General features: G+C 39.5%; 1 protein-coding gene across 2 annotated transcripts in view; it reads left to right on the top strand.

Annotated features, from left to right (window-relative positions):
- LOC132827079 (probable E3 ubiquitin-protein ligase HECTD4) overlaps positions 1-15,162 on the top strand; it is a 302,053-nt gene that overhangs the window by 228,072 nt on the left and 58,819 nt on the right. For both annotated transcript variants that reach the window (XM_060843537.1, XM_060843536.1), the window contains exons 53-58: positions 840-977; positions 4,317-4,453; positions 6,565-6,725; positions 9,151-9,332; positions 10,693-10,898; positions 13,850-13,980. In XM_060843537.1, the coding sequence (XP_060699520.1) occupies positions 840-977; positions 4,317-4,453; positions 6,565-6,725; positions 9,151-9,332; positions 10,693-10,898; positions 13,850-13,980 (955 nt within the window). The remainder of the gene's footprint in view (positions 1-839; positions 978-4,316; positions 4,454-6,564; positions 6,726-9,150; positions 9,333-10,692; positions 10,899-13,849; positions 13,981-15,162) is intronic.

Below are 15,162 nucleotides of genomic sequence, written 5' to 3'. Positions count from 1 at the left end.
TGGAATGGTTATAGTCAGAATTTTTTAGATGCACATTCAGATTAATTGTCAGTGGACCCAAGGATTGTGCGTACTATATCATTTCCTCGTGCTTCCTTCCCAGGAATGTATTTCAGATATTGTTTCAAACTTGGATGTCAATTGTGATAGCACACATTTCATAATTTTAGGGAGTCAGTTTGCTCAGTAGGCTGGGAGGCTGGTTTGCAATGCAAAGTGAAAACACCAACGTGGGTTCAGTTCATGCACTGGAGGAAGTTATGATGAAGGACTCTTCTTTCCAACTTCATCCCTTGCATGAGGTGTAGTAAACCTCAGGTTAACTAGTCATATCTCTTTAATGAGAGGGGAACCCTGTGGTGCTTTGAGACTATGACATCTTTACTTTTACCTTTAAATAATTGCAGCATGCACACTGAGACAGTGATGAATTTTAACGTGTTTCACTTAGCACTAAAAACACAATGTGAATTTATATAAGTAAAAAGTGAGGTCTGCAGATGCTGGAGATCAGAGCTGAAAATGTGTTGCTGGTTAAAGCGCAGCAGGTCAGGCAGCATCCAAGGAGCAGGAAGTTCGACGTTTCCTGATGAAGGGTGAATTTATATAAATCAATTTGATAATATCTGAACAATTGCTGGCGAATGGTAGGCACGTCCAATGAAGATTAAAGCCAAGGTCTGTCGTTAAATTTCTTCCAACTATAGTGAAGATATTCAGGCATTGATATTAGCCATATATTTAAAATGTTATTGTAATGTTTGCAAGATTTTATGGTTCTGTTCAGGTATGTCTAATAAATTGTTATAATCTTAAAATGGATGTTTGGTTTTCAACAGGTATGGTAGATATTGCTCGTCAGACTGTCGAGTTCCTTTATGAAGAAAATGGTGGCATACCTAGAGATCTCTACCTCCCAACCATTGAAGACATTAAAGATGAAGCCAATAAATTCACAACTGATAAAGTTCGAAAAGGTAGTTATTTGTCTTGTATCAAGCTTAATGGATTTATTGTGTAGTTTGTAGTTCAAGTCCCTGAATTAGTCCCTGACTACTGGGAGTATTTCAAATGACACCTCAGGAGCGGCATGTTCCTGTGAGAATGAAGGCTAGGTATGGCAAGTTACATGACCCTTGGATGACCAGGGATGTTATGACCTTGGTCAGAAAGAAAAGGGAAGCATGCATAAGGTCTAGGAGGATGGGAACTGATGAAGCCCTTGAAGTATATAAGGAAAGTAGGAAAAAAACATAAACAAGGAATTGCAATGGCTAAACAGGGTCATGAAAAGTCATTAGCAAACAGGATTAAGGAGAATCCCAAGGGTTTTTATACATATATAAAATGCAAGAGGGTAGCCAGGGAAAAGGTTGGCCCACTGAAGGACAAAGGGAATCTGTGTGGAGCCAGAGAGGGAGATGAGGTTCTAAATGAAATTTTTGTCAGTATTCACCAAGGAGAAGGAATTGGTGGAAGATGATTTCAGGGAAGGGAGTGATGAATTTTTTGCTATTAAAAAAGAAGAGGTTTTGTGCATCATAAAAAGTATTAAGATAGATATCAAAGTCCCCAGGTCCTGATGGAATCTGTCCAAGAATATTGAGAACGAACAAATTGTTGGAGAATTGACAGACATCTTTGCATTCTCTTTGACCACATTGAGGTCCAAGAGGACAAGAAAATAGCCAATGTTGTCCCATTGTTTATGAAGGGTACCAGAGATAATCCTGGAAATTGCAGGCCTGTTAGTCTTACAGGTGGTGGTAGGGAAATTATTTGAAAAGGTTTTCAGGGACAAGATCTATATGCATTTGGGAGCAAATTCTATTACTAGCAATAGACAGCATGATTTTGTGCGGTGGAGGTTGTGTCTCACTAACTTGATTGAATTTTTTAAGGAGGTGATGAAGGTGATTGAGGGAAAAGTGTTTGATGTTGTTTACATGGACTTCAGTAAAGCCTTTGACAAGGTCCCTCATGGCGGACTGCTACCAAAGGTGAAGTCACATGGTCTCGGGGTAAGCTGGCAAGATGGATATAGACCTGCCTTAGTCATAGGAGATAGAGGGTAGTGGTGGAAAGATGTTTTTTTGGAATGGAGGGCTGTGACTAGATATGTGCCCCAGGGATCAGTGCTGGGTCCTCTGCCATTCATAATCTATGTAAATGATTTGGATGAAAATGTAGCTGGTCTAATTAGTAAGTTTGTAGATGATACAAAGATTGGTAGAGTTGCAGTTAGGAGGATTGTTAGAAGATACAGCAAGATATAGATCAGTTGGAAGTATGGGCAGAAAGATTACAGGTGGAATTTAATCCAGACAACCGAGAGATGATGCATCTTGGAAGGTCAAGTACAGGTGGAAATTGTACGGTGAATGACAGAACCTTTAAGAGTATTGATATGCAGAGGAATCTGGGTGTGCTGGTCTACAGATCACTGAAGGTGGCAGCTCAGGTAGATAAGGTAGTCAAAAAAATCAGTGGCATGCATGCTTTCATTGGAAGGAGCATTGAGTATAAACAATAGACAAATGATGCTGCAGCTTTACAAAACTTTAGTTAGGCCACACTTGGAATATTATGTATAGTTCTGGTCACCACATTACCAGAAGGATGTGGATGCTTTGGAGAAGGTACAGAAGAAGTTCTCCAGGATGTTGCCTGGTATGGAGGATTTTAGCTATAAAGAAATGTTGGATAGACTGGGATTGTTTCTCTGGAATGCAGGAGGTTGAGGGAAGCCCTCATAGTTTATAAGATTGTGAATAGCGTGGATAGAGTAGTAAGTATGAAGCTTTTTCCCAGGGTGGAGGGGTCAATTACTAGGGGACACAGGTTCAAGATGCGAGGGTTGTGTGATGTGTGACGCACATTTTTCACTCATTATGTTGACTGCCTGGAACAATTTGCAAGAGGAGGTGGAGGAAGCAAATACTATAGCAACATTCAAGAAGCATCTGGACGAATACTTGAATAGGAAAGGAATAGAGGGGTACAGATTGTCGAAGTGAAGAAATTTTTAGAATGGAAGGACAAAATGTGTTGGTGCAGACTTGGAGGGCCAAAGAGCCTGTCCCTGTGATGATGTTCTTGCTTTGTCCTTTATACTGAATTAAATCAGGAATGAGCTACCAGAGTAAGTGGTGGAAGCAGGTACAATGACAGCATTTAAAAGACATCTGTATATGTGTTTGAATAGGAAGGGTTTAGAGGGATATGGGCCAAATGTTGGAAAATGAGACTAGGTCAGATTGGGATGGCTGATCGGCATGGGGCAAGTCAGCCAAAGTGTTTGTTTCCATGCTGTATGATTCTCTGGCTCTGTTTGCTTTTAGTTCTGTGCCCATTAGTTTCCTTGTTTTACCTGTTACAGGGTAGACGAGCAGGATGCTGGAAGAACACACCAACCAGGCAGTATCAGGAGGTGGAGAAGTCAATGTTTCGGGTGTAACCATTCTTTAGAACTGGGGGTGGATGTAAGGGGAGCTGCAGATGGGAGGGGGAAGGGAAGGGGAGATGGATGGAGAAAGGTGGAGGTTATGACCTGGTTGGTCGGTGGGTGGGATGAAGCCCATTACATGGCGGAGAGGAATTGAAGGGCTGGACTGGGAAGGCCCCTGTTACAATGCCATTTTCACATAGCACTTGCGCCCTGTTTTATCAAACAGAATTGCTTTTGTTAGAGGACATCTTTCAGCAATGCAATCAAAAGTCATTTTCAATATAATAGCAATAGGGGTTAATGTAAATATCATTGACAGCACTGTTGAGTCCTCATCGTGACTTTTGAGTAACACTGGTCTAGACCAACTGTGCTTTATTGTTGACCTGAGCTGACATTGTTTTACATTGTTTTAAAGGATCCAGTATGGTCCAGAATTAATGTAAACCTGCCCTCTGTTAGAACGTAGAACAGGCCCTTTGGCCCTCGACATTGTGCTGACCTTTTCTCCTACTCCAAGATCAAACTAACATAAAACCTTCATTTCACTATTAGCAATGTACCTATCCAAGAGTCACTTAAATGTCCTTAATGTAGCTAACTCTACTGACACTGCTGACAGTGCATTCCACACCCACCACTCTGTGAAGAACCTACCTCTGACATCTCCCCTAAGCCTTCCTCCAATCAACTTAAGATTATGCTCCCTTGTAATAGCCATTTCCACTCTGGGAAAAAGTCTCTGACTATTCACTGTATCTATGCCCCTCATCATCTTGGACACCGCTATCAAATCACCTCTCTCTCAATTGTGGGCACAATTGTTCCAATATCAGTATCATATAATTGGTCATCTGTTTTTTTACAGGCCTAACAGTGGTGATCCGGTACCCAGATAGTAATAATCTCAACAGCAGCACTGGTGGTACTGCTTTACCAAAGTTTGCCATCCGAGGAATGATGAAAACCTTTGGCTTGAATGGAGTTGTTCTTGACGTTGACACGGTAAGTTACAAAACATTAGAGTCGAGAGCAGTAATTACCTGAATTCATTAAATGAATTTCCGATGGGCTATTAATGCAACAGCATGTGAGACTAGCGTGTCGTATCTTTTGGGCCAGACAGAAACTGGAAATTTTGATTGTGACCTCATGTTCAGCAACTGATAGCAATGACTCTGGGTTGATAATACACAAGGTTTTGCTCAGTGTCTAACTAGATAAGGAAGATGTGTAAGCTGAAGAAAATTAGAAAGTGGGAGCACTGGTTGTCTTGTTCTACAGAATGTCAGAAAACCGTGTGCCTGCAATTATTCTTATTGTTTTTTTACACCACATGAGCCATGCTTCAGTGTTTAAAATACATGAAATGTTTGAAATGCTTATTTCAGTTGTGAATGAAAAGGCACAGTCTAAAGCTCAATAGAAGAATGCAAGAAAATGACTTAATGATAACATAATTAGCCATTTCCACATTTATATGTTTAAGAACTACACAATTTTCTAGTGGTAGTGAGCACTTTAAGTCAATTATTCACAACAAAATTTGGAATCTTTTGTTTCGGAAAAGGCTGTTTCAGGCAACTCAAGTAGATCTGGCTACTTCTACAAAACTCCTTTTGGAGTGGGTGAACTTTTTAGTACAATCTTTATACCAAACCCTCAAAATGACCAGTGTGGAGAACTGAAGAGAAGGGGAAAAGCAATTACTTTTTGATGTTTTAATTCAACCTGTTCAGATGTAAGACACACCTTTAGTCGAAGTAGGTGTTGAACCAAGGCCTTTTGACCAAGAGATAGAGACACAAATAAATTTCATTGGCTATAAATGCAGCAGAATGAGGGACCAGTGTGTTGTATCTTGTGGGGCCAGACAGAAACTGAGACTGGATCTCCTGTTCACCAACTGATAACAGTGAGTCGTGAGTTCATGGAATGCCCTGTAAGTAGTAGTGGTGGACTCTCCCTCTTTATGGGCATTTAAACGGGCATTGGATGGACATATGGAGGATAGTGGGCTAGTGTAGGTTAGGTGGGCTTGGATCGGCGCAACATCGAGGGCCAAAGGGCCTGTGCTGCGCTGTATTTTTCTATGTTCTATCACTACCAACAAACAGACTCCACCACTAGGATACATTTCCTCCCCACTCCTATCAGTGTTCTTGGAGACCATTTCCTCTGCAACTCAGATCCATTCTCTCTCCTCCACCTCCCCTCCCCCCCCCAAAACCACCCCTCCTCCGGCACCTTTCCCTGCCACCACAGGAAGTGCAAAACCTGCACCCACACCTCCCCCCTCACATCCATCCAAGGTCCCAAAGGATCCTTCCACATCTGAGAGAAATTTACCTGCACCCCAACCAATGTCAACGACTGTATTCGTTGCACTCAATGTGGTCTTCTCTACATCAGGGAGACTAGACGCCAACTTACAGATCATTTCAGAGAAATACTTCTGAGACACCTGCATCAACCAACCCCACTGTCCCGTGGCTGAACACTTCAACTCCCCCTCCCAGTCTGCTAGTGCAGGTCCTGGGCTTCTATTGACAAACCCTAACCATCCAACGCCTCATCTTCTGTCTTAGGACCCTGCAACCATATGAGATTAATGTGGATTTCACCAGTTTCTTCAGTTCCCCTCCCCTCACGATATCCCAGTTCCAAGCCTCAAACTCAACACAGCCCTCTTGACCTATCCATCACCTTTCCCATCTATCCTCTCCACCCTCTTCTCCGACCTATCACCTTCTCCGCCCAACTTCATCTATCTATCACGTTCTCAGCTACCTTCCCCCAGCCCCATCCCCTTGAATGTATCTCTCATCACACTCTGAACTCTGATCTCCAGCATCTGCAGTCTTCACTTTTTCCTAACTGATATCAGTAACTGAGTTGTTAAAAATGCAAAGTTTTTCCCGGTGCCTACCAAGATAAGGAAGATGTGCAGTTACGCAAATGCAAGATCCCTTCCTGCCATTGTAAGCATAAGTCATCTTTGAATCTAGTTGTTCAGCTATTTGTCTATTGACATTGCTGTTGCTATTTAATAAAACACTACTAATGCTATTATGGTCCACGTAAAATAACCATTCCATTCATTTTCCCCAATTTAGGTAAATGAATTAGTTCAGGTGGAGACGTACTTAAGAAGTGAAGGTGTGCTGGTTCGATATTGGTACCCAATTGATATGCTGGAGCGTCCTCCTGCGGGATACAGACGCACAGCTGCTTATGGACTAGTTACTCTGGACAACACAAACATCCAGATACACAAGTGAGTGAAACATCACTTTAAAATAAAAGTTTGAAATGTAACATCCAGTTTGAAGAACTGAAACCAATACTTCCACCTGAAATTAGAGCTTATCCCATGTAATGTGGACACGCAATCCACTGAAGTTTCATCAAGCTGAGTCAGTGATTTTGTTAAGAATGAAATTACACAGGTTAAATTATTGGAACACTGTGCACTTACCAAGCATAAATTTAGCTTTTGATGTACTTACACATATCCACCACAAATGTCAGTCAATTTTAAAACGCACCAAATAAAACCATAAGAAAGGAGAATATTGGCATGACTTGTAAAGAGACAGTAAAACCCTCTTTGTATTGCTATCACTAATATTAGCTTTATTTTCTTAATGTAGCGATTTTTTTTTCCCCCTGATGGCCGTAAATCTATAGTGTGATTTTTAGGATGACAGGCAAAAGTGAGGACTGCAGATCAGAACTGAAAATGTGTTGCTGGAAAAGCACAGCAGGTCAGGCAGCATCCAAGGAGTAGGAGAATCGACATTTCGGGCATGAGCCGTTCTTCAGGAATGAGGAAAGTGTGCCAAGCAGGCTAGTATGAAAGGTAGGGAGGAGGAACTTGGGGGAGGGGCATTGAATATTGCAACGCTCCTCCCCCAAGTCCCTCCTCCCTACCTTTCACCTTAGCCTGCTTGGCACACTTTCCTCATTCCTGAAGAAGGGCTCATGCCCGAAACGTCGATTCTCCTACTCCTTGGATGCTGCCTGACCTGCTGCGCTTTTCCAGCAACACATTTTCAGTTTTTAGGATGACAATCAATCTCATTTTTAAATAGGTGATTAAGTATGTTTAAATAAAAAGTTGACAGTAGAAATCTGCTTTTCAGTTGCTTTAAGAAGCTGGTGAGACTATTTGTCTATGTAAATGGCTTATTTAAATGTTCTTTACTTTATTTAGGAGAAAATGCAGCCTTTGTTATTGCTGCTTTTTCTCCCTACAGTAAACAGGCTTTCAAACCTTAAGCTGTGATGTCTTCTGATAAGTTTATTTTTCTGCTTGAACTTAAAATCTCTACATTGCACTTTGGCATTTCAATTTAGTTGTCAATTTAAACAAAAAGGTGTACAGCAAGTGAAACATACCAGATGTTTGTTCCTTTAAAGTGGCAGAAGTCTATAGTGATGTTGTAACCTAATACTGTGTGATTTCACTTATTTTAACTTCCTCCTCCTCCTCCGAATTTGTCAGAAATTCTTCGTGTCCGTTTGCATGTCCCTGGGCAAGTGTGTTAGCAGGTTTTTCCATTTCATACTAGTATTTTTCTGTGAATGCCCACTATTAAATACATAGTCTTCCAAAATGGAAATCAGAAAGTATACCAACTATATTTCTTTTCCTCCTCCTTGAGCTAGTGGCCTTAAGCCAGTTGATCTTTCCATTGTTTCCCCGGCTTCTTGGCCAAAACAACACACATTGTAAGTTGAACCTGACATTTTCCTGGTCTATGTGTATCACTTTGCCAAAACTACTGAACGTTGGATCAGGTTAGCTTTAATGCACTTAAGGTCTGTGGGAAGAAAAGTATTCACAGATTGAGAGTAAATGCACAGCATTCCTTGTCTTTAATAAACTATCCATGGAGTTCATTGTTGTAAGCAAAATGACCATTACCTGAAGCAGTTCTTAAAGCCTAATCACTTTCAGCATCAAAAAGTTGAGTCCTTCATTTCCCTTACTATTTTTATTGGTGCTCACTTCAAATTTCAGTAACTCTTGCTCATTTCCCTCAAAAACGTAGAACAGAAGTCAAATACAAAGTTGAAAATGATTTTTTAAAAGTGCACCAAGTAACAAAGGCTGCACATTCTGACACTTGAAATGTGCTCATTGTCACTGTCAAATGTGAACAGAATATTTAGATTTCTCATATCCTCTTTAATTTTTTCTTTAAAAGAGCAATTGCATCTAAGTGGGTACATGCATTCTCTGCACTGCCTTTGTTATCAAATGATTGTCCAAAATGATCAACTTTTGTCAAGATTTATTTGATGAAAAACGCATCTTCAGTGAGCTGTTGTTTCCTTTTTGTCTTGTTTGTCTCTCTTTGCCTTGTATATCACCTGCACTTCAACAAGATGCCGGTGAAACTCTTGTTGGTTCACTGAATAAAGTGAGCAAAATGAGAGTTTCCAGTTTCATTCTTCAGTCTAATACGAGTCTTCGTTGGATTGAAAGAATGATAAAGTGGCATTGGAAAATATTTATCCCTAACCTCCAAACAATTGATCTATCACCACCAAATTATGTAGTTAATAATTGTGGGGACAGAGGGGATGCAGTTTATATAATAATTGACAGACTATTATAAATCTTATGTTCTTGATTGTTCCTGATTTGTTTTCAAATCTCTTTGGTATGTTTTCACTTTTTCATAACTGCTTAGAGAGTTACTGCGCTGTGAGGCTTCTTTGGCCAGACTCTATTGCCGGATGGCATTGCTGAACATCTTTGCTCCCAAGTCACCCCACACTTTCACCCGGTTGTTCCATATCCCTGCTGTTCGTGACATCACATTGGAGCATTTGCAGCTGTTGTCCAATCAACTTCTGGCCCCACCACTCTCAGGTTAGTAATGACAAACTGATGTGAAGCTGAATGATAAACTGATCGTAAATTTTCAAGTAATAGTAAAATAATTGCAGCTTGTTCAGGATCTGTCCCCTTCCTGACGCAGCAGTTTGGGAAAGGAACAAACTTCTGTTCAACTTTTAATTGCTAATATTTGTTGGCAATTTTACATCTTATTAACACATCAAAACAAATGAATTGAAAAGAGAAAACTGAGCATAAAGATGAAAATCTGTTGACAAATTAGCTACAATACTGTTTGTTTTTTTAGCTGTATACCAAGCAATAGAAAAAACACAAACAAAAACAGGAATTGCTGGAAAAGCTCACCAGGTCTGGCAGCATCACTAGTGAGAAATCAGAGTTTATGTTTTAGATCAAGTGGCTGTTCTGAGGAAAGGTCACTTGACCTGAAACGTTAACTGTGTTTTCTCTCTAGTGATGCTGTCAGGCCTGCTGAACCTTTCCAGCTATTTCTGTTTTCTTTCTGATTTACAACATCTTCAGATTTTTTTGTTTTTTTATAAAAGAGGACAAGTTGAATTTACTTGGTTCTCCAGGCTGCAGAATGGGAAATAGAAAAAATACTTTAAAATCTGCGACGCGAACATTCAGCTTTATTCTTTTCTAGCTCTTTATGTAAAGATTGTTTCCTATATAACAGTTTTCAGTGTTAAGAATGAGCTGATATTTTCTATTTGGCTCCAGTTTGATAGTGTAACCTTTGTATTAAAGCAGCAGCCATAATTCATTGTCAATGTTGTACTATTATCCATACCTCAAAAGTAAGAATGAGCAAAGTAAGTGATACCTGACAGTTGATACTATTAATGATAGTCTTAATAAAATTTAATTTAGAAAAATATTATTTATCTGTCTTAGTACTGACCAGGTCCTCCAAGTTCATGCAATCCTGTTGTGGTCTGTTTTTTTAATTGTTTAGTAAGCTATTCATTAGAAGTACGTGGGAGAGGCATATTGAGACACTTTAGCTTTTTAGTTTTTTTTTTCATCTTCCCTTGGTCTGTGGTTTGGACTGGTGAAAAAGAAATGTGTCTAGTGGTGTATTGTAAAGGAGTAAGTTTCTCTAACTGGTATAGCCCCTTTAGACCATTTAAATGACATTGGGATCAGTGAAGTTGGGAGCCACAAATAATTGAGATCCTAGTTGATATCTCTCCGTTGCCAAGAAGGTTTTGTGTGTGTGTTCAATTCTGTATGTGGTGAGTGTATAAATGAGTAGGTGCAGTATTCATAAAGAAAATTAGTAATGCCAAGTATTTAAAATAATATTCTATATGAAAAAGAGAGCTTGGAGAAATTGTTTAAGAAATTTGTTGTTCTTCATCCCCTGCAGATGGAACAATCAGCTCCAATTCAATTCTTTTGACGCAATCCCTCCAGCATTGTAACCAAGGTCAAAACTGCTCTCCTACTGACCTGTTCTACCAGGGCAACTCCAATTCCATCAGGGAATGGCTTACAGTTGCTATCACACGAGCCTTACACCAGGGTGAAGAAAGTTTGTTGGATTTAACAAAACAGATCTGCTCTTTCTTACAGGTAGCATTTTTTCACTTTCTATTTGACACATCTGAATTTAACATTTTTTCAATTAAACCATATTTGTAAGTATTATTTTATTATGGTTGTATATATTATTATATAACTAAAATGCAGTACCTTGGTCTCTCATTGATCATGTGCCTTAAAGGTATCTCTGTAATGTCAGCCAATGAGGCATTAACCTTTTGATATGTCATTGAGAAACTTGGTTGGAGGCAACAGCTATTCAGCTAAATACAATCATGATTAAAAGAATATACCTGGAAGTTAATTGATAACACCAATCATGAGTTTTAAGACCCTCAAGATTGTAGGAGCAGCAAAATGAAGGGTTTCCACAGTTTTGAGATATTCTGAAAGATTGAGTAAAATATGAACTGATCTACTGTTTCAGGATGGACCCATACCTCAAAGTTCATATAGCAGTATACAGGTTGACTTTTGGTGGCTTTTCTCAAGAGGTGGAATGTTTGAGTAAACATTCCTCCAATAACAAGAATGTGTTAAAAGTAATCGATACTCTATGTTAAATTGTGTATGTCGTTGCTCTGATTTTCCAAGATAGCATGTTGATGCTTCAAACTATGTTGCTGTTTGAGTGCTCAGGTTCTAAAATGGAAGAACGATGTAGAAATTGTATAAAAATATAATTTCTCCTTAGTGATAAGAAAGGGAAGACATGCATTTGGGTTTGTTTTAGATTTGTAATGAATGTAGTACAGGAGTATCTGAAGATTTACTTTGTTTACATGTATTTAAATGTGGTCTTTAAACCCTTGATGTAAATAGAGCAGACAAAAAGAGGAAAACAGCTGCTGTTGTCTGGCTCCAGGAGTCCAATAACACAAAGTCAGAACAATCCAGAAGTCTGGCAGTGTGCAGATTCTTTGATAGAAAAAAAATCAGGAGAGGTACTGATATTAACCGTTTCTAAGCAGTCTGGCTTGAAAGGAGGTCTGTAGTGACTTAGAAGTAAGAAAGACAAGGCTTGAAGCTAAAGTCTGATGAGGGAGAAGGAGGCATGCTGCAAGGTGGTTGAACATGAGTTTAAGGAACACAAGCTGAATAGTGTGTGAACTGTGTTAGCACTTTCAACAGTTTCAGGAACAGATATTAACAAAAATAGTATTGCTGAAAAGCATATTTTTTGTGGAAGCTTTGGTATTGCGTTCATCAGGGCAATTTGCAAGAAGTACCACAGTAAAGGAGAATACTGATTGGATGGCAATGGACTCTGGTAGAGTTGTTGCCTTGGAAAATGCACTAGTTAATTATGATGTTTAACTGCCAACCTTTGGTTAAATTTAAAGTAAGGAATATTGCCTCTAACTGGTCATGGCATTGCCCTGAGAAATGGCCAGAGAATAGAGATCACCTATTTTGTTGCATTTAAAGAGGTGAAATGTGTATGTGTTCTCTCTGTCTGCAAAGAGCTGGACCTGTGTGTTAATATATTTAACTTGCAGTCGTGCGATCATGCCATGCTGTGAGCACAACTGACAGTCCTAAGTTGGTTGTATACCCAATAAGTCTTGCAAGAGCAGGCTGGTTGGGTCTGGTCTGACCCTTGCTTATTGTGAGCACCTGACAGGATATGCTGTTCGATATAAAGAATCAGTCTTTGGGATGTGCAGCCTATTTATCTAATAGCACAATGCCACTGAAATGCATATGCCACATTACTCATTTGTGTGAAAGGCAGAGCATCTTTTTGTTTTAATGGCTGCATCTTGTTTGTGATGAAAACGCTGTATGTTGATAGTTACCCCTGTTGATCAAGCTCTTGACAAATCTTTTCTTTGGGGGTAATCTGAGATATGGGTCATTTTTTCAGTCCCAAGAGTGACCATCATGGGGCCATAGAATCCCTGCACTGTGGAAATAGGCCATTTGGCCCAACAAGTCCACACCAAACCTCCAAAGAGCATCCCATCCAGACCATCCCCTTACCCTTTCCTAGTAACCCTACATTTCACATTGCTAACGCACCTAACCTACACATCCCTGAACATGGGAAATTTAAGATGACCAATCCACCTAACTTGCATGCCTTTGTACTGTATAAGGAAACCAGAGCACCCAACAGAAAACCGCACAGATGTGGGGAGAATGTGTGAACTCCACACAGGCAGTTGCCTGAGGGTGGAATTGAACCCAGGTCCCTAGTGCTGTGAGGCAGTAATGCTAACTACTGATACACCTTACTGCCTCAAATGGCCTTTCATGAGTTGCAAGATAAACAACAGGAAATGCTTTGACCAGGATAATGTTTGATATTTTAGCATTTAGCTTGCATTAGTGAGCAAATGGCTGAAACCTTTTTTTTATAAGATTGCCAAGAAAGGACAATTTTATACTGCATTGAAACTATAAAATAGTGCCCAAATATTGAATTTGTGTGGTGGACAGCACCTTTTCCAGTGCTTTTCTGATATTCAAAACTTTTAAAATACATGTTTTTTTTTCAGCTGCTAAAGCTTATGAATGTAGAACATTTTGAAACAGAACAGTAAGCACGAGGCAGGAAAATAATATTTTGTTTAGGAGGTACACTTAAAATCCCCCACCTTTCATCCTTTGCATGTTACACATGCAAGATGGAAAAACATACAGTCCCTTCTAAATGTTTTATGATTCAATGCAATAGGCAGATTTGAGAATCCTGTAGCGCGCTCACCCTGTTTATCCCAATTGCTCAAACTGTGACAATGTAGAATTTGTTTTCTCAATTTGATACATTTTCTGTAAATAACTTAATGGATTTAAGAGATGAATAAATAGCTACTGGACAAATAATGATTGTGTTTTTGTGTCTTTCTGCTTTATTTTAGAATTAGTGTTTGTCATTTTATAATACTGTGGTTTTGGGTTTATAAGAGGATTAAAATTGCTTTTTATCAAAAGTCCAGTAACAGCAGTGCTTTTTTTCAAATGCTGTTGCATTGTAGCATTCACCAGAACAGTTCCCATCTGAAGAGTTCCCAGTGACAGAGTCAAAAGTGAGCATGGATGTGCATTTTCCTGGGGCTGCCTTTGTAATGGTATCATGCAAGGAAAGTCCAGCAGGTTTTCGGAAAGAGTAAGTATGATTGAAACAAGTTGAATGAAATAAGCATTTAGAAGAGGTTTTCGATGTTTAATTAAGCTTGTGCATTTGGTCCCTCAATCTTGCAGCTGCATTTGATATTTTATGCAAGTGTTGTATTTTATTCATAACACCCAAATAGGTTCTTTTCTGCAGTACATGAAACTATAGTCATTCTCCAACAGGTAAAGAAATGGTTGTACTTCTGTAAAGATTGAATGACCTAGTCTTAAGTGACGATTATCTAAATTAGAGCTGGATTAGATTGCAGCTACAGAAATTGAAGAACGTGTTTGCACCATAGGACTGTATTCATTTTTGGAAAGATCTTCAACCTCTGTTTGAATTTGATTTTGTCCAACTAATTATTCCAGTTGTTGCTTAAGCTTGCCATCATAAAGGCTTCCAGTTCAAAACCATACAGAAATATCAAAGGTTACTGGATGTATGTGAATGAAAAACTATTTTTACAAGGGTTTTTATGGTGCATTGTTACTGCCCTTATGTCTGGTCCAGGAAGCCTGGTAAAATTCCCGTCTGCTGCAAAGATGTCATAACATACGTGAAAGCGTTGATTAAAAATATCTGAAGTTTAAATCCTCCTTTCCATGGAGGTGTGTTGGAACGTGTGAAAACAAGTTGATTTATTTAAGTATTTTGGTTATTATATCCATACTTTTCTGCTGCCAGGCAAATCAAATTGTAGTTTAATTGCTGGTAATGACAGATTTGACAAGTCATGCATTACATAAAAAGAACAAGCCCACATGATCGAGACAAATCAGTGATTATCTCACAGTTTTGTTTAGACTCCCTACAGCGTAGAAACAGCCCCTTCAGCCCAAGAGTAACCCACCTCGACCCATTTCCCTCTGACTAATGCACCTAACATTATGGCCAATTCACCTGAATTGAAAATTCACCTGACCTGCAGGTGAATTGGACTGTGGGAGGAAACCGGAGCACCCGGAAGAAACCCACGCAGACAAGGAGAGAATGTGAAAATTGCACACACACAGTGGAATCGAACCTGGGACCCTGCTGCTGTGAGGCTGCAGTGCTAACCACTGAGCCACCGCCCTTTTATATTTCTCTGTTAACGAGGTGCTAGTTACTCTAAACTTAGCTTCAAGGAATAGCAAATTACTTTCACTTTAAAGAAATAGGAAAGGTCAC

Source organism: Hemiscyllium ocellatum, chromosome 24 (assembly GCF_020745735.1).
Source record: "Hemiscyllium ocellatum isolate sHemOce1 chromosome 24, sHemOce1.pat.X.cur, whole genome shotgun sequence".
In the NCBI taxonomy this organism is placed as follows: domain Eukaryota; kingdom Metazoa; phylum Chordata; class Chondrichthyes; order Orectolobiformes; family Hemiscylliidae; genus Hemiscyllium; species Hemiscyllium ocellatum.
The sequence above is the reverse complement of the archived record's forward strand: the minus strand, read 5'-3'. Positions and strand labels throughout refer to the sequence as shown.